Below are 20,258 nucleotides of genomic sequence, written 5' to 3' on the forward strand. Positions count from 1 at the left end.
CCCTGTGTTGAGCAGCAAATTTGCCTTCCACTGCTGGTATATCCCAGGTGGTAACGTGATGTAATTGGCACTGTCATGTTTCACAGGAGCAACTTGAGAGAGTAACAGAGTCATTCCCTTCTTTAAAATAAAAGGGAGGGGGAACAAATTCTGTTTTAATTGACAAATAATTTGTAGCATCTGCATGAGCACTGGGAGTATCGTGCTGCATTTTGAGATGCAAATGTGGCATGGACTAGATTTCAGAAGAAATAAAATACATGGAGACATATTTGCACTACTCCAACATCACTGGGACTCGAGACATAAATTCCACTGAGAGAGAAATGATATGAATGTCAGAATGTTGTCATAAAACTCAGGGACAGATCTGTGGCTGGTAAAAATCAGCATTGCTTTTTCCCCTTGCAACTGTTTCCCCTTGGTGAGGAGCTGGGCCCATCCAGGCCCAGAGACCAGTTGCGTTGGGAGATGGAGAGCTAGTGCTTGCTGTCCTCTGCAATTTTTAGATATTCCTGATGCCGTTGTCTCATTGAATAGTGAGATTACCCAGACGTTGGTGCATTAAGGGCTTTCCTGCACTCAGTACTGAGCTTTGCATTAACTCCTGGTGTCAGTTGTGCTCATGTCGGGCAGGACAAGGATTAATGTAGCTTAAATCTGGAAGTAAGATCAGCTTCAAACTGGACTTGAAAGTTGGGTTCACAAACCATCAGGTGCTCCTTCAGCTGGAACAGGGACAGCTGTAGAGAAGCTTTTATATACAGCAATCAGCTGTCCATGTGAGAGGCTGCAGCGCTGTTGGAAGAGTGCTTGTGTCCATATGCCCTTGTGTATTGGCGTAGTTTGGGTTATTTCCTAAGCAGATTTACAAAATATCACCTTTTATGACCTTACCTATATACTTTCTAATCCCTGCAAGTTTTGATACCTCTTTCAGGCAAGTAAGAGCAAACAATAAAGATATCCAAAGTCCAAGTTTCCCCTGAACAGGCTAGATGAAGAGGGGAAAAAAAAATGCTTGTGCAAGTTCAGCAGGTGCTATAACAGAAAAGAACTGGGATTGATATGGGGGACAGAGGCGAATGTGATCAATGTCCAGTCCCATGAAAATTTAGTGGTAGAACTAATGTCTTAGTAGACAATAAAGGTCTACAAAAGCTGTGCAGGAGTGGGTCCCTTAAAATGGAAAAGAAATAAGGATACAAAGTAACCTGTGGCAAAACAACATGTCCATGAGAAATTTTTTTTTTTTTTTTTTTCCTCCTTGGAGTTAAAAATAAAGTAGTGGCTTTGTCCAGCACAGATTTCAAATTCTCCACACGCTATTTGCAATTACTACTGGAAGGCTGAAATGCATTGAACTGGTGTAGCTTTAATTGCAGTGTGGTCACACTCCTGCTGAAGTACTGTTAGACTATATTTAGTACATAACTGAGCCATGCTAACATGGGCTATTAGTCCAAATGCTAGTATAAATGAGGCAGACAATATTAAGATGTGCTTTAAGATTGTCAAGTAATGCTAACTCAGGTCAGATGTTCTCGCCGTGTCTCGCAGGACAGTTGGGGTTGCTCCCGGCAAAACACGCGTAATGCCGCACGGATGTGTGTGCTCATGAGGGAGACGGCAGCTGGGAATCGCGCTGCTCCGGTCTGCAGCGTCCTTCCTCCTTCCAAATGCTCCCTGCCCATAAATGTTAAGGCATTCAAGAAAGAACCAACATGGCAACATCCCAAAATGCCCTGTCACAGGATGAGATTGGGGAAAGTTATGTTGGCTGAAGGCTAGAATTTGCTGCGTGTTTGGAGAGGTGAATGCTCCATGCTGGTCCTGGAGGGGTGGGTGCCCCGCTGGGCTGGCAGTGGCAGGCGCACCCCGGGCACCGTGGGCTCAGCTCAGCCCTCATCCTTCATCCTTCCCATGCTGCCAGGCACTGGCAAGGAGGGTGGAGAGCCAAGAGGTTATCAGTGAAAGGAGGTTCTTCATGTTATATGTGTGTAGGGGAGGACAGGAATTTGCCTAACAGGAGCTGTCATCACATGCCTGTTTTGTTCCAAGTACGGCATGTGTTGTATAACCCACAACTCGAGAGTAACGTATGAACTATGAAATGCTTGACAGAAGTACACGGTTTTTACTGAGCAGTAGTCATTAAAATTGTTGAACCTGTTAGCATTGTAGATATAACACTTTTTGGGTTTTATGTGTACTTCTCAAAATGTTCTGGCAATAATAAAGTAGGTTTTCTATTGCAGAGGCAGGGTTTTCTGTTTGTAACGTCGCCTTTTTCACGTTGTGACTAGCATCAAAATGCTAAAATTTTATTAAAAAGAAAAAAAAAAAGCACAGCAGCTGGTATTTAATGATCCAGGAAATAAGCTTGATGGCTTCTATATATTCTGTATATCATAAGACACCTGCACATTTTTAAGGAAACCAAGTTATGTGTCTAAGGTCTTAGTAGTGCTATTAGAATAGCTTAAGTGCAACAGAGCACTCCTTGAAATTGTTCCCAGTTCGGACAGGCGTCATTGCAAACAGGCAAACCCCTGACAGATGTGGGAAGTGGGGCACCGTTAACACAACAGGACTTTTTGACTAATGTAATAATTATCTGTGTTGCAATTTTTCCTTCTAGGAGACTGAGCTGCTGGATATCAGCCTTGTCAAAGATGCCAGATGTGGAAAACATGCCAGAGCTCCCAAGGTAGGAATTTCTGCTGTGTGCTTACATGTTACATTGATGACCTAAATAAAATAGAATGGAAATTATATGCAAGAATTAAAAAAAAAAAAAAAAAGTTCCCTTAGCTAATAAGTATTTTGTCTTTTCTCCATTTAACATGGTTTCTGATGAGAAGCGTTATGATTGTTGCGCCGTTGTCGTTTGATTCTGTATGTAAAATGCTGATGGAAGCTCTGCTGGCAGTGAGGGAACAAAAATCCTGGTTTGTCGAGGTAACACAAGTTCCTGGCTTCCCTGATGGCAAGGAGCTGATAGTTGTTTAGGTCCATGTTGCATTTTGTGCTGCCAGTTTTCCTCTTTCAGTGCCTCTTGAGGCCAGAGTTTGTTTGGTTTTTTGTTGTGGTTTTTGTTTGTTTGTTTGTTTTTTAAACTGTCATCAGAGAGGTCAGGGTGTTCGCTTCCTTAGGTCCGCTCTGATGTGTTGCATACTCCTTTGCTGTCTCTAAAGACACTAAGTTGTAGATATATGTTCTCTGGTGTTTTTGTTTGGACAGACACTATGCATCAGAGAAAAAAACCAAAGCACTCAGCTCTGGATGCCTTAGGGAATCACAGGAGTGAGAGGAAAAAACGAAATCTCCTTAGGGGCCTGAAAGTGTGGCCTTGCTGCCGCTTAGCTACGATTGAACCAGTGGGGTTGAAGCAGCCCAAAGGAATGCTTCTCCTACCATCATCTCGGGGGAGGAAAATGGCTGGGTCTGGACAGCCACGGCTTCCCCGGAGCCTCCCACTGGGCTCCCTCTTCCTTGCACCCGGCCCTGGCTGAGGGCACGGCCCCACGGGCTCCTCAGCCCCTTGAGGGTAGGCATTAGGAATGGCAAAGGTTGTTTCTCAGTGCCAGAATGTGACTGTAGTTATCTCTGAACAGACTATTCAAATTTGGTTTTCAAAGCTTTCCATGTAGTGCTGGCAGCATTTTAAAGGCTGAGTTATAATTGAAATGCAACAGAAGTACTTTATGACATCCACATTAATACCAAATGAGTTCACCATGATTAATGGTTCTATGATGAATAGCAATAAAGTATTAACAATGGCTAGAACATTATTTTAAAATGCTACCCGCTTTACAGAGGACATTCATGTTCTTCTAATAAAATGTTTTTACCTAAAATTTATGCATAGTTATTGCCTCGGTGACTTTTATTTATTAGGTTACATAAAGGCTGTTTTTGTTACAACATGTTATGGATTTGACAGCAGTGGCATTAAATGAAGGGTATGAGAAAATCCTGACTTTTAGGGTGGTGAAATGCACCACCTGTGTGAATGAGTTTGCTTTTTGTCATTGATTTGTGTGTGGGCAGAATGAAAACAGCACCTGGGTTGGCTGTTGATGGGCTCTTGCAAGTGGTGTGAAACAAAACGCTCATTTTGGGGCCAGTCGTGTCGGTTTTGCTTTGATCCACGTTGCGGGGCTGAGCAAAGGAGTGCTGACTGCAGGTGAGGGAGTGTTACAGGAGCCCTGTTTGTGTCACATCCACAGAAGATCTAAAACTCGTATAGCAGCAGGAGGGCTTGGCTCTAAGTCGAGCAGTAGCAGCTTGGTATTGCACGGAGGTTTCTAGTAAAAACCCTGCTATATTGGCTGAAGAGAGCAGCACCACGTATGCATGATACTTGCCAAAGTTCCCAGCTTTTCAGAGGCTCTTTTCCACAGCTCTGCTTCCAGCTGGGAGCAACCCTTGCTCTCAGGTGAGCATAAATAATGAACTATGGCTAGGTTCCTGTGGGGGAAAGCAACCTTCCTTCACATAGCTTGCAAAGAAGTCATTCATAATCTGCTTGTTGCACGGTAAAAACGTGGTGCACACGATGATTATGTCGTGATGATGAGTGTGAGCTGTATCCAGCAGAATGGCTCTGGTGCGGTTTACTGGTACCTGCAGTGCCCTGTATGTAATACAGCCTACGGTATAAGCTGCAGACATGGAACGGAGTTTAGCTGCCTCCGCAACAAATACTTTTTACTGCCGTGGTACTACTTAACACAGGCTTATTAGCTATCCCAGAAGTTAATCTCTCATGATCTGGTGGGATCATCATTGACGTGGGAACTTGCTTCCTGTAGTGGCCTTGCCAGGCGGGAAGGACAACGTGCTGTTGTGCACTGATGCATCTTTCACTGTAAAACACGAGATTTAGGTGATTTTCTCTTCACTCCCCTGCCACCCCTCCCTCCACCCATAGTCTTGGACAATTTTTATACTGCGTTAGGGGACTTCTGCCAGTTTATGCAAATTTTTTAATCTATTTTCAGAATTCTAAGAGTGGATTTTGTCTGTGCATTGTCATTAAAAACTTGAGAAGTTAATGGGAATCTTTAAACCTCATTTAGTGTGTTTCTGATCTACTGCTACCTTTTGAGAGAAATAAGTGTCATCTTTAATAAGCCTTGACTTTTCTATTAAATAAAAAAAAAATGTAATTCCTTTTTATTTTAATAGTAAACTAAATTTCAGTGTCATTAATGACACCCATAGTAAGCTAGTGGAACCTGTTAGGTGTGCTGCTACAGAAGACCATCAGCGAGAGGACTATAAGCAGCCATAGTTACCAAAAACCTCTTTCTTCCCCATCACCGTCTGGAACACACGCTTCTTCCCCATATGCTGCCATATCCACCAGCGGGCATGTTTCTCTGGTAGCTTGATTAATCTGCCAAGCTCTTGGTCTTTTTGATGGCTACAAACAGAGTCTGTTCACACGCTGCATTCAGTGTACCTTCTGCACAACCATCAGTATTCTTGATTTCTGAAAGAGAGAGAGAAACACAAAGGGTTTTTCAGTTCGTTTCTCTTTCAGCCTTGTTGATTGACATTCACTTTTCACAATATTTTTCCATAAGTCCAGACATATATATTTTGTGATTGTTCTTGCATGTTTGTTGTTGCATCTTCTAGTCATTATCATAAGGGAAAAAAAGAAAAGCTTTTTCATTCTGGAGAAGTTTTCATCGATGAAGGATAAACAGCCAAATGCTTTGCTTTTATTTAGAAGGCATTGTACTCGTTTTATTTTATTTCACAGTGTCCCTAAATTCGTTGAAAATGCGTTAACATTTTGCTCCAGTAATTAATTCCAAGCTGTGGATTGTCTTCTGTAATGCTTTGGCTAAGTGCACATAGTCTGTGCTCTGGAGAAAGGCAGTATTAGGCATGCGTATGTTTTGTATTACTCCCTAGGCCACAGTGGGTTTAAAAAAGGGTAACAGTGGACTCCAAAACCAGGATACATAAATGCACTTATGCTACTGTACACTGTTGGTAAGCTCAGAGCTTTTTCTTTCTGGGTTTCTCATCCAGGAGGTCTGGTTCCTTTCTCCATTCCCTATTATGTTCAGCCTCAGAAGTTCCCTTAAAGGCACAAAAGTGCAGCTCTCATTTCACAGTCGTCACGTTAAAGTAGCACGAGGAATGGGCTGAAATGGTCAGCTCTGCTTGGTACTTTGAGTGCAAAACCACTTCTCCAGCTTCTAGTTTGTGATGATTGTTAGAGTCTCTTGAAAGCTCTCTCCTGTCCTTCCCGTTCCCTGGAGATTGAAGAGCAGAGCACCAGCACTATTCCTGGCCATGACAGCAATGTATGGGAGTAGCTCAGAAAGGCATCTGCAAAAGAAAGACCTTCCTGAGCGGACCTCAGGAGTAGTTACCCAAAAGACCTGATTGAAAGTATGGAGAGTAGCCCAGCACTCGACCACGGACCTAGAGCCAAGGTGATGGTCTTCTCAGCTGATGGTAATTCTTATCTGTGCTCTCAGACTTCGGGGTGCTGTAATGAATTTGTGACTGCCCCTGCAAAGTGCTGTTACCATGTGGATGCTGTGAAGCCTAGAGCCTCACCTCAGCTCCTCTGCATGTAAGAGTGGCTTTGTGTTTGTCCTTCTAGGAAACTCAAAACTTGTTTTCATCCATGGCAGTGTCCACCAATTCTTCCAAATGGTGCTCAAGGCTGGGAAGATGAGACAAATTCAGGAGACTTGCACAAGTCTCTGTCCTACTTTGGGTGCCTAATGGCACCCAAAGGGAATTTGTAGATTTAGAGGGTTGGGTAGACCCTGTGGGTCTTGGGCAGAGAGTCAGAAGGGTTTAACAGCAAAGGAAATGGGGCACAAAGATTAAAGGTTAGATCAGTCAGAGTGTTTAGGCATTTGAAGATAAGCCTGTGTGTCTTTCATAGGAACTTGTTTCTAATGATGCAGAAGGGAGATCTTTAGTGGGTACCAAAACACTTGATGCTTGGGTGATAAGAAAGATCGTCCTCCAACCCAAAATCAGTAAGTAGTACTTGTGCTACTGAGAAGACCCTTGTGCTACTGAGAAGCTTCAGCATCGCCTTCTTTTTCCACATTGTCAGGGATGAGTCCTTCTGTCTTCAGCTGCTCTTTTCAGAAACGATAACAGCGTTTTCCGTCTCAATGCAATATATATGCAAAGGCTTATTCTTTGGAATAAGGGCAAATCTCAGGCAGCACAGAGCACTGCAGCAGATCTCTAAATGAGAAGAAAAATGAAAGTAATGTTCTGAAGAGAACAAGAAAAGACTTATTAATTGTGTATGTTAGGAAAAAGTGCCTGAATTCAAATACAGTGAAATTTATACAGAAGTGAGGGAATTACAAGATGATTATCAGGACTTTGCCTTTTTAGTAAGCATTAGAATCATTTAGGAAGGGAGCAAGAGAAGTTTTGAGAACTGGAGATTAATATGCAGTTCATTTTTTCCTTTGGAAGACGTGACTGCCCATAAATTCAGTGCAGCCTTTTTGAAGCGTGGCATGCCTTTTCTCACAGCTTTCAGGGACTCGGAGCTGCCGCTGGTGTCAGCAAGGGTGCAGCGTCAGGATGCTCAGGGCTCACATTGTTTGTATTTTGAAATGTTGAAGGAATGTGAAAACCAGTTGCGATGAAGGAATTATTTATTTCCTTTTATTCACACATTACCTGGTAGCGCGCTCTCGAGCTTTGTTTTGATGTGCAGGCTAATGAAGAGACATCTTTTTCCCTTGTAAAGTTTAGCAAAGAGGTCTGCAAAATAAAATAACACAACAAGCAGCGAAGAGAAACATACGCTTTTCTACAAGGAGGCACAGAAATAGCTCTGAATATTCACATACCTTCTGTGAAGCGTGGCAGCACCACTCAAAAGAGTGTCCACGTTCTTAAAGCGGAGACATAGCTAAAAATGTCACGCAGCAGCAAATACTGGTGAAAGGTTAGGTGGGGAAAATTTGGCAGCTGCAAGCATGCTCGTGGGACTAGGAAAGTCGCACTTTTTACCATCTTGTATTTACCTTAGCCAATAACAGTTTCTATGGAAACTAAAATCTTAATGCAACTGTATAAGTGTTTTTAGTAGCAAGAAGAAATATCAGGATGAGTTGGCAGGAATAAGGAAGTAACCCCATGGCAAATGTTCATATTGAAAACTTTTGATGCATTTGATCAGTCTGTTTTCCCTCAAAGATACCATAAATCATTCAGCAGGAAATGAATTTCTTTAAATGACATATGCTATGGAACCTGTAGGAGATGAAATTATGAATGATGGAATCACTCTAATGCCAAAATGTTTATAGAGCGTAGTCCCCAATTTTAAAAACACTCGCAGCTCCCCTGCCCCAAATATTCTCACTTTAACAAGAAAGCTCTACAGAGAAAAATAATTAAGCTTTTTTCATGTCAGAAATTTGCCAAGACCTCAACTACTGTTAATATCACCAGCCTCTCTGTATTTAGTGGGTTTTCCTGAAATGCTCAAGTAGAGTGAGAAGATTTCAGGAGTATCAGCTGTAATTTAAAACCTACACGCTTCTTCCTCACTGCAGAGGGTTTGCTGGTTTCTAACACATCTGTAGAGAAAAATCAACATTTCATGAACTAGATGGGCTCAAAAACTAAAAGAAAAACTTACAAGGAAAGTCTAAATAACCATTTAACTGGAAATGTGGTGATTTTCAGGGAAATGAGGATGTGCAAGTCTCTTGGAATTGTCAGAGCTATCAAGACTGCTGTCTTCTGTGTCTGCTTCTGTACTCCGTTGCGCTGACTAGAATCACTCGGATTTTACTGACATTTGGGTAAAATTTATGCAAAGAAGCAGAAATGCAAGACTGCTGTCTCTTATGTTGTTAATAACCTCCTATTTCTTTCTTTGTTTTTTTAACTTACTGCCTGAATTTACAAATGCAGGTGAAGAACTCTTTGTGAACCCACTCAAAGCACACATACGCAAATAAATAAATCGTGGATAATCCTTACGTTGATTTGCCTCCAAATGAGGCCCTAACTTCTAATTTACAAGTCCAATGACAAGACCCTGTCAAAATAAACCTAATTCAATCACTTGATTTCCTTATGGTATCTGAACTTACATTTTTGCTGGCAGCCCATGATTTTTATGGTCAGGTTGTTTGTTTTTCTTTTATCAGGAGAACAAAAGAGGCCTCTGTCACTTCTAAAATATTTGAAAGCCGAGCAGTTATTCATTTCTTTATGATAAAGTCCGTGCTGGGACCAATATGTGTTGTGTTTAATAACCACCCTGATTAGACCGCATGTAGGAAATGGCAGATTTTTTTTTTTTTTTGCCCACTCAGTAGATTCCCTGAAGTCAGCTGCCTGCATGGATCGCACAGGAGAGCAACAAGCCTGCCCTTTGCAGCACCGACTTCTGTTGCTCTGCCTGTCTCAAATGCTGCTATTGCTGTTATTTTTATCTGCTGATAAATGCACGTTGCTTTCCCTTCAACAACCTTGGTCTAAATTAGAAACTCTAATGTAAATTATGCCTAAGCAATGTTCTATTTCTGCCAAAAAGAAATAAAAATGGAATATGCACGCAGCTCACCTCCTTCCCACTCACCTTAGGGATAACAGTGACATCCTCACACATCCCTCCAATTTGTTTGTTCTTCTACATGACTACTTTTTTTCATAATAATGATTAAATTATGTAAACGTTTTCTCTAGGTTGAGTTTTACTTTATTAAGGAAGGTTAAGATTAATTCCTTTGAATGATATTTGACCCGTATTCATGCGGTCACAGTTGTAAAGAGAGGGAAATGCAAGTAGTTGAAGTGGGAGCTGTGGTCGCTGTGAGAGCGGGGCAGTTTTGCCTCGGACCCTCCTTGGGGGGGGGATGAGCCTTGCTCTGCCCTTCTCTGCCCACTTCCCCGCAGCCTGGCGTCCCCCTCTTCCCAAGGCTGAACACAGTCCTAATGGCACCCCGCATCTTTTGCTCTTCCGAATTTTCCCCACCAGTGCAGACCTTTTTCAGAAAAGGTCTCCCCACTGCCCACAGTAAGGTCCTGCTGCTTAGTCAGGAACGAAGGCAAGTTTCTGTATGGCTAGGATGCTTTTGAGTTTGGTTTTTTTTGTTGTTGTTTTTTTTTTTTTTTTTTTAAACCTGTTGAAAGTTAACTTCTTTGGGGAAGAGTCTCATCTCCAAAGATAAAGCTGTCGGTGCTGTTATCCAGGGAGCATGGAGAGCAGGTTGTCACTTCTCCATCAATGGAAAAATATTACCATCAGAAACATTATTCATGCTGTTCTGGAAGAAAAGCAAAGCAAAGCTTCCTGAAAGCGCAATCGAAGCCTAGGGCATTAAGTAACAGCACAGTAGCCATTTTCTTTCTGTTTCATCGGGTCACAAGTCGTGTCTCAGACACGGTGGCTTGCTTAGCGGAGTGGATGAGCACAAGCGCTTTGCACCTGCGCTCTGAAGCCTGCAGAGATTCCTCGCCTGCCTCGGAGTGCGGTTCTCTTGGCTCTCATGCCTGAGGCTGAGGCCACCCCCGAGACGATCAGCATTCCAGTGCACCACCAGAATGGCCCAAGTTGGTGAAGGTGATTTTATTTACAACCCTGTAATGCTTAGGGAACTGGGACCTTTTCAGAAGCTTGTCATACACTGTATAATTTAGTTCTGTCTGAGTAGGTCATCAAATTCACTATTTACTAATGTTCAGGGTATGGTAGAAAGCACAGGGTTTTGTCCAAGGCTTTCACTATGAATCATTGCCAAAAAGATTTAAATTTTTTTTTTTCTGCTTGCTGGTGGTTTCAGTTAGCTTTCTGTGCTGCTTGTTTTTTTGTTTTTCTTTGTTATATTTATGAAACATATATCTTTTTCTTTGTATACTTTCAGGCCAAAGTATGCAGTACAAAGTATGTAAAAAGAAATTCCATATTTTAAGCAGCAAGGCATTTTATAAATGTGATTTTAAAACTTGACATTTAAATTTGAAAAGGCAGACACTGCTCAATTAAATATGTGATATTTGAGTTGCTGAGAAGACCGGAGAGTGTCAGTGACGCTGTGCTTTAAATGCTACTGCTGAAGATGCTTTTGAATAAACCTGCGTACATCTTTTTTTTTTCCTTTTTTTTCCTTTAGTATGACTTTGTGTGATTTTGAAGAGAGATTGACGGAGACAGCTTTGTGTGCTCTCAGGCACGCATAATACTTCAAAACTATTTTAAATCCACTCTCCTGAGCTTTCAGACTGTAGCGGTGGGGGATTAAAGTAGCACACTGGAGGGCACGGACTCATCACTTAACTGAGCGTGTGCTTCATGCAGAAGTTCAGTGCTACGGTAATATTTCCTGTGATAGTGTGCGTAGCTGATTGTAATCACCTCCGTTGCTGTTTCAGTTTGAAGGTTTACATTCCTTTTCTTGCCTTTCCCTGCTGAAGGAGAGGGCTTGCAGGAGGAGAGGTGGGTTGCAAAGTGGCACATCTCGGACGGTAGGTACCACTTCTGGTGAGCCTTGCGGTCTCTGCTGTTGGCAGCCATCGCCTGTGCGCTTGGTGGCGTGCTGTCACCGATTCACCTCAGTGATGAGGCCGTATCCAGTGTCAGCAGCCTTTTGACAGCGTTTGTGTTGCTGATCGGTAATAAGCGACACGGATTTCTTATTCCTGCCTTCACAACTAATAACGCTAATGAGATGAGAATGCAGCTGGGACAGCATGTCCCAAACCCAACCAAACTGCAGCTATCACAAACCCACACCCACTGTCAATCGTGATAAAACTCACTTGAATTTGATAAATGGCGTTTTTACAGTGGCTGGCACAAAATTTAAAAATTATTGGGACAATATGAAGTAATTCTGGAGGTGCTTTTTGTGATGCTAAGATGTTAATAGTGCCTATCAATGTCCTATAGTGTCTGTTTGTTATCTTGCACCCCCTGTGTGTTCATATGCACTTCCACTGAGATCATAAAGATTTGGGAAAGTACAGTCCTTTTTTTTTCCAGTGTTGGCACAGTATCTAAAAGAGCAAAGTTCTGTTTCATGAGTAGGGCTCTGAAGTGCAATACTAGTACAAAAGCTAAAATGCTGCTTTCCATAAAGATAAGAAATGCTGCATTCAGCCTCTGTCATAAACGCTCAGTTTGGAAAGAATTTCAAAATTTTTCACTGGAAAATATAAAGGTACTAAATAACAGTCATACTAGTCTTTCCTTCTGAGCAGTAATCTCCATCTAGAAATATTTCATAAATGTTGAAGAATACATTTTAGCGTTAGCGTGGAGCTGTGCATCCAGAGAGAGATCTGATGGCAGTGCAGTACCCTCAAGCTTCAAATGTGGAATCAAGAGGCTCAAGTGAAAATGCCAAAGCAGAAACATTTTTCTGCAACTGCTTAAAATAAATGATTTAAATTTCCCCATTTTATTGGAATCCAGCTTGGTGATTTTCCATGGCATCCCTTACCTTGTAAATAACTGGTTGGAGAAAACTGCTAGGTTGTAATTAGTTGCAAAGGTTTGGTATATTTATTATCATCTGCATATAAATGGCTCATTCAGTATCTCCTTGTGGAACAGAGCAAAACCATTTAGGCTTAGAAAAGAGACCACTGCAAAGCAAAAGGGTTAGGTGTAGATCCTGAGTAACCATGCCTGACAGAGATACCAGTTTCTTTGCAACTGGGTGCAGGTGCCCCCTACTCAGCTCTGCAGGGAAAAGCATTTTACTGGAGACAGGATGGCAGGGTGCTGAATAGCCGAGGAGGAGCGGAGGGTGATCGGCGTTGGTAAGTCATCTGTGTTGGATGGGGCCACTGGTGTGCTGCAGTGGATGTCAAACCCTGCCTGGAAACCCTCAGGCAAATGGCAGGAATTGAGCAATTTGTGATTGAGTTTAAATAAGTATAAACTGTCTTTGGTCAGAGTTTGTAACTCAAGAGATTTGTTATTGAGATTTAGAGGAGTCTTAAAAAAGGAGTTTTCTTTAATACTGAAGTTATTTAAGCTTGCTTAAACTCCATTAGAACAGCTTCCAGCTTCAAAGTTCATTTCTTCCATATTGCATTAGCACTTTCCCAGTCTTGCAGCTAAGCACATTTGGCTGTAAAACTGCACATTTGCCTAACGTTCGTTAATCCGTACTTGTATGCTGTCCAGTACAGATGTCTGAGAAAAAGTGATGGGAAGAAACTTGGCTTGCTGAGCCAAAACTTTGATTGTAAAATAATTACAGCCCCTGCCATAAATAATCCTTGTTTCATCGCTGTAGCTTTTCAGTCTGTTTGCTTGTGTCCCAAAGCATGTCTGCGCCGGTCGGACACCCCAGTTGCACCGGTGACATGATGTCTATGGCAAATGGACTGTGCCTTGCACTGACACGAGTGTCCTGCAGAGAGACCTCTACCAGTATCGCAGGGAAACATTTTATTAGGAATGTGAAAGTGGGACTTAGAATCAGCTACGGATAAGGAAGCTAATGGTAGCAAATGGAAATAGCCAAGGGTCCATCTGAACTATAAAGCAGCAGGAAAGTGTGGCTATTTCCAGTGTAATAATATCAGTATATTCATGTTAAATCCATGCTACCATTTTTCCAAAGCGTCAAGTAGAAATGAGGCTGTTTTCTTTTGCTCTAGTCTGCTGTGGATGTATAAGAAAGTAGAGGCAAGTGCATCCAAATATCTGATAGCTTTTTTTATACAGTAGGATATTTCTGAAACCAAACCAACCCCCCTTCCTTTTTAATTATAAATAAGATTATGCTACCAAGTAAGGCATATGAATACTTCAATTTTAGATAAATCCTGGGTGGTATTTTTGTGGTGATAACAAAAAAGCTTATAGCTGTATTGAATGTGAGTTGCCTGTCTCTGGCTTTCTCAGCTCTATCGCCTCCCAGCCTAATCCTAGTTAAATAAACAAAATTATCAGCTGTTGCCGCTAGGGATTTCAGACACTCTGTTCCACTCCTGGGGTGTTAATGAGCCGTCCGCAGGGATGTTCCTGCAAAATGAATGGCACGGCAACACGCAGTGATACGCAAGCATGTGCATGTGGGAGCAAAATGGTTATCTATATGTCAGTGCTAAAAGAACATTTTCTGAGGGCCAAAGATTTGCTTGATGCATTTTTCAACCCCTGGTGACTCACTGGAATGAAGTGTAGTGGTAAAGACTGCTATGAGTTAAGGTTAATGCACAGCTACACCTGATTTAGCAAGGTTTTTCTGGCTATCAGCTGCATCATGGATACATCCTTCCCAAGGATGAGCATTTCTACCACTACAAAGTTGAATTGGTAAAACTGTTGTAGCCCATCCTTGATATGGCTGATCTGCAGGAGTGGTGCATACTGACAGAATTCGGGGCTGTTTTCTGCATATGGGTGGCCTTTTGTACGGATATTAGCGCTGTAAATGTCCAATGCCCTTCATATTTTGTCTTTTGATGATAAAAATCAGGTATTTGTTCCCCTTGAGAAGATCGATCTGCTGAGAAATCCCGTGCATGGACCTATGTGTCATTCCTGTTGTACAGAAATCATTGTATGGGATGTGTAAGAAAGTAGGTGCTTTACACGTTCCCAGAACTTACCTGCTCTTGAGTATGAACTTGACTTCATACCCCCGAAGTGTAGATTGAATTATTAACCAGCCTAAAATTTCAAGGATTTTACTGAAATACTGACAATGTACCAGTGCTCTGGGATTGTGGCATGTCCTAGAAAGAGAGGGTGCAGAAAGGGCAGATTCGATGCTGATCTTATGCTAAGGTTCAGCGTAGCTCTATTTTTAGTTAGTAGAACAATCTTGACTGAATCGCCAAACAAAGCAGAAAAAAACCCAAGTGTGTAACTGTAAATTACAGCAATCTATTAAAATGCAGGTTTGCTCTTTTAAAGGCAGATTCCATGTGGTTTCGGTTTGTGAGCTTCTGAGTTATGTTGTTTAACTTGGGGAATTTGGATAAAAACCCAATTACCTTACTTTGGAGAAGAAATACCGTTGGCTGGGAGTTCTTGCTGTGGTATTTTTCAGTATCCAGTTTCTTTATTGTTTTTTGGAATTAGAATGAACTTGCAAACGTGCAATTTAGGAACAGGCCTAGATGGTAGCTGATATTTTTCCACCCTGTTGTGCGCTGCCTCTACATCTGGGTTCATTCCCATCAAGGGAGACCAGTTTCCAGATGCTAGACTTCCAATGATGGTTAACCACTATAAAACCCGTGAAAAGAAGATGCTTTTTCCTCATTTTTCCAGGAGGAATCCTAAAACAAGTGTCAGTATCACTTGCAAATACTAACATCATAATCTGGGTTGTTTGAATTCTGCCGTGTCTGCGATAGTCAGTACCTGCGCTGAAGAGCAGATGTGCTGTGCAGGCAGAAAGGTGAGCTGCTGGGGTTAGGTCCTCACAGCAAGCTGTGAATCTGGAAAGGTTTGGTCATATTTAGGGGCTTTGCGTCTGAACTTTTTCTTTTCTTGCAAGAAGTTATATCCAGTCCTGGTCCTAGGACAGCGTTAAACGTTATAGTTTATTGCGACTGGTAAATAATGGGATTTCTTTAAGAATAAGTCTAAGGAAATGAGACCTTTTTGCTGTGTGCAAATACAGAAAACATTACCAGCTCAGTGATTTTTATAAGAAATTTTGTGATGGCAGGTTCTGGTAGTTCAGGGGAGCTGCACTGACTGCAGGTCTGACTTGCAGTGCATCCCAAGTGCCTCTTTCCTGTTTTGAAACACATCCAATATTGATAATGCCATAACTGAAATTACACGAAGATTTTTTTTTGTTGTTGCCACTCTGAGATAACTTCCTTCCTCCAAGATTAATGAAATACAGGAAAAAAATCTATATGAGAAACTGTATGCTGTAGTTGTGAATGTTTAGTATAAATGGCTTCAAGATGATGTTTGCTAATGAAATGGCAGAAGCAGGGCAGTTGTGCTAGGTAGGGTCACGATATAAAGGGAAGAGGCAGTCACATTCATCTCAGAAATAATGGTAGCAATTTGCGTGTCGTTAAAATGTTTAAAGAAAACAAAACCGAATTCAGATAAACTAAAGCAAACTCCTTGAATGATTGCCTGCATGTTGAGACAAATAGAAGAAACTAGGGTGTGTCGGGATAGTTGATAGAGCCATGGCAGCAGATCCCAGCCCTCCGAGGGCTGTGGGAGTTTTGCTTTGGCTTTTGCCGAGACCCAGGCTCCCTTCATCATGTTAAAGAACAACGCCAACACGGACTTGTTTTCTGCAGTATATTTTTGGTAAAAAATTCTAAACCACAAAATGGTCATTTGGCAATTTGAGAAGGAAAGCTGATTTTAGCTAACCTAGGTAGTCCAGTTTTGCTGTGTTTTGTCTTGATAAGGCCAAAGATGCCTTTCTGCCCTTCTTCCCAAAGCCGGCTCTGGGGATCTGCCCAGGCTGCTGCTTCCATGCTCAGAAGTAAGCCCCGAGCTGCAGCCCGCCAATCTTTCCCCCTTTCTTTCTTTGTGTTTACAGGCACCTCAGACAACGCTGAGGTTTTGTAGGAGAGAATATCACCTTTTTCTCCCAAAATATTTATATCTATTTGTTTTTAACAGTGGTAAAGTCTTTCTTCACAGCCGTGGACTGTTGCTATCAGGGTAAACATGCAAGTTGTTGGTGGGTGAGTGAGAAGGGGAGGAGAGGAGGTTGTCTATGTCTCGGGGTGTGTGTGTCACAAGTCAGTGCAGGAACAAGATTTTCCAAACTGCTGCAGAGGTTTGGTGTTGCTTGGTTTTAGCTGAAAGAAGAGGAGAATTTATTTTGGAATTGCTTTCATATTGTCCTTCAGAGTGGTCTGCTGCGGTGACCCAAGGCACTGGGGTGCTTCGGGAACTGAAGGTGTAGAAATTCGCTCCTGCTCTGGTCAGTGCCTGCAGATCAGCTTTGTTCTCATGATCTACACACGGATTTTGCTTTTCAGCAGCACGAACCAAACCTCTTTGCTGTAGAGGTGGCTGTGTTACAGTTATGCTAGTATGCACTAGAGTCGCTTAAGTTAAAATAAGTTTTTTACTCCTCCTGGGTCCTATGAGAACATCAAGCCCCCTTGCAGATGGTGACCATTCGTTTCGTTAAAGGGGTGAGATTTGTCCATGGTTGCAAGTCATCATAATTGACACGTTAATCGTTGCACCGTGTTTCCCACTGTAGTCAAAGTGGTGACACTTCTGCGTGTTTCAAAGGAACTGTTACTGCTGTAAATTGTTGTAGGCAACACTGAATAAGATCTAGCTCATTTTCAAGACACTGATACGTTTGTGGCAGTATTACCGTTGGGGCAACTAATTTTTTTTTACACCGTATTTTTTACATCCTGCTAGAGTCAGGAGAGTTGCAAATGGTGGGAGGAGAAGTGGGATTACTTAACTGTTACTTACATAATAAAAAAGGAGAATTTGAAAGCTGTGCTCAGGCCTGGTCATATTTTGATGATGCTTGGCTTTTCCTTTTGGTTTATATTTAAAGGGATTTGTTCTCTGCAAGTATAATCACTTGATATTGCTAATTTAATTTTTTGCATATGACACTTGCAAATTATGTAATTAAAAGAAACACTTTACTGGTTTTTTTAGGTGTCAGATACTAGCTTGATTAAGAGCATTTAAATGCCCATGTATTTGAACAGGGGGTAGCGTGTTTTCTACTTTAATTGAAAACTTCTTTGGGCAAATTGCAAATGCCAAGGTAAAACTTATCAGGCTGTAAATAAATGTTATACAATCTCTGTTAGCTTTCTGCCATCTGGCAAAACCCAATTACCCGCAGACAGTTTTATGCTCTTTACAACGATGCTATTCTTGGCAATATGGAAAATGGACATTTATAGGAGAGACTCCCACAGCTGGCAGCGCTGCCAGGGGAAGAGAAGGTGTGGTGGAGGTGGTGGTGCTCACGTCGTGGGCTGTGCCACCCTGATGGAGGAGCCACGAGTTGTTCTCCAGAGGCCTCCGTGTCTCTGCACGGACCAAAACCAGACCTTAAGCTTGTAGGTGATGGGGTTGTGAGCTTCCCTCTCCCCTGGCCCCAGATCAGGTGCCTGCTGCTGGCACTGCGGATGCCTCCACGCTGGCTTTAGGAAATTTCATAGTTGTAAACTGTTTTGAATATTTGGAATAATTATTCAGATTATCTGTTCAGTTATCTTTGTTCCAGCACTCAGAAAGCAAACTGAAGAGTTTGAGCAACTCCACAGAGTCAGGGAGCACTAACATGAGCACCTCTCTAGCATTCCTATACCATTAAGATTCATTGCTTCGTGATGAGAGCCGCCAAGCAGAGATACAGAATTGTCTGAGCTGGGTTTAGATGGCTGAACCATGCACTTCCCATTTAAAGGAAATGTATTGCTATCCTGTCTGCTAACGGAGCCTGATTCATCAAAGCACTTAGCATATGCTTCAGAAGTCTTGTTGGAAGAAAACCTGTAATGACCAAGTATTTGTTTTGCACATCCAGGAAAGGTGTGATCCCACAACTGGGGAACTGGGAGACAAAGCATCGTTTAAAGAGATTTCTATATTAAGTAGCCCAGAATTAAGATGAGCGATGAGAATGTAAAAGTGTTGTCAGAAGCTTTCCCCTGAGTGGTAACTGCGCCTGTTAGTCATGCAGTTTATCCTGATGATAAATTCAAAACCGTTTGCAGGATTATTTAGAATATAAGAAAAAACTGCATTTTCCTTCACTCTTGGAGCTAATGTCAAGCATGATATAAAACTGTTTGATAAGAAGTTATTTCAATTGCAGTTAAATACGAGAGAGAGACTTAGAATTCTAACCTGCTTATAAACCAGGGGAAAAGATGAGGAGAGAATGCTTTTATTTGTGTGAAAATAGTGGACCCTGCTGTAGATGCAGATGAATATTTTTCTTTCTCCCCTTGGGTGCACGTTGTCGATTGCTCCTGGGAGTACCGAACTGAATTGCACGAATACGTAGTCCAGTCTGGCCAGATGAACGTTGTACCGTTGTTCTACCTGCTGAAAATAAAGGGGCTGGAAATAGGAAAGCTAAGAAATGCATGTTCTTCTGTGCTTTTCTGTATGGGATTATGCTTGAGAATTGCAACACCACAGGTCAAGGACCGCCGTATCTGTATTACTATAGGTTCTGTGGTTTCAGCAGCATGCACAAAAAAAAGCAAAGGGCACGCGGCCAAAGCTCTCATCGAAATCCATGTGCCCAGTTTTGGATAGAGGGAGCAGAGGAGTGGAATTCATGGTCATTTGCGCCACGGAGACAGTTGTTTATACAGCCGAGTAGGCTTAGAGCATTGTTTGTCACAGGCTTTAAAGCTAGAGCTTATATATATCAATTGGCGCAAATCAGAGTTCTTGGGTAAAGCCCAAATCTATTTATAGGATGCTTATCAGTATGTCACGTGTTTTCCAGTTTCCTTGATGGCAGAGCGAGCCCATCCCCAAAATGAAATAAGGAAAGAAATGCTTTTCTTGCTGGGACTGTGAGCACAGGCAGCAGGCGTAAGGCTTCCTTTGCTGCCTGCACTTCTTTGCTCTCACATCAGTGTATGATTGCAGTTTGGTGGGGGGACTGATTTTGTTTGGATTTAGGAACTAGAGGGCTTAGAAATGTCTCCAGGAAATGAACGGGCGATCAACCGGCAAATCACCAAAGGAAAGAATAATAATAATAATAAAAAAAAATATTTCAGTGTTACTTATTCTTGAGATATGTGGCAGTGTTCTTTAAAATTCCCATCACCCAGAGCGAGTTGATTGGCTTGCTTTTAATTTCACTTCAAATAATAAGTTCTTAGCTTGAAAAGCCAACTTGAGTGTGCTCTGCGCTTCCCAGATTGCTCTTTCCCAAGTTCCTCTTGCCACTGATTAGCGGATATAACAAAAAGAAACACTGTCGCGTTGCAAGAAAATGGGCTGACTTGTCACGTTGTACGTGTCTAAGAGAAAATAATATACAAATGAAGAACAAAAGCGCTAATATTTGAAACTGTGGCTGGGAAAGAAATATGATGGCTTATTGTGTTTGAAAAGCTTTCTTGAAATGCAGAGATGAGTGATGTGGGCAGCAGCTGACACTGGGTTTAAAAATGCTTTTGCAAACCCTGGGGTGGCAGGGCAGCCCAGCCAGTCTTGTTAGTAATTCCACTGGTTTTGTTTGGCTTTCAGTGTAATTTGATGCGTCTGTTCTGATTTCTTTGTATATATACATTAGGAGCTTAATTAAAAG

The 20,258-nt window shown here is 42.0% G+C and overlaps 1 protein-coding gene across 2 annotated transcripts in view; it reads left to right on the top strand.

Annotated features, from left to right (window-relative positions):
- Window positions 1–20,258, top strand: part of PLCB1 (phospholipase C beta 1) — a 407,361-nt gene that overhangs the window by 110,026 nt on the left and 277,077 nt on the right. For both annotated transcript variants that reach the window (XM_009476210.2, XM_087775450.1), the window contains exon 3: window positions 2,642–2,710. In XM_009476210.2, coding sequence (XP_009474485.1) covers window positions 2,642–2,710 — 69 coding nt within the window. The remainder of the gene's footprint in view (window positions 1–2,641; window positions 2,711–20,258) is intronic.

This window comes from Nipponia nippon, unplaced genomic scaffold (assembly GCF_047370975.1).
Source record: "Nipponia nippon isolate SJK-2023a ecotype South Korea unplaced genomic scaffold, ASM4737097v1 scaffold_4, whole genome shotgun sequence".
NCBI classification, from domain to species: domain Eukaryota; kingdom Metazoa; phylum Chordata; class Aves; order Pelecaniformes; family Threskiornithidae; genus Nipponia; species Nipponia nippon.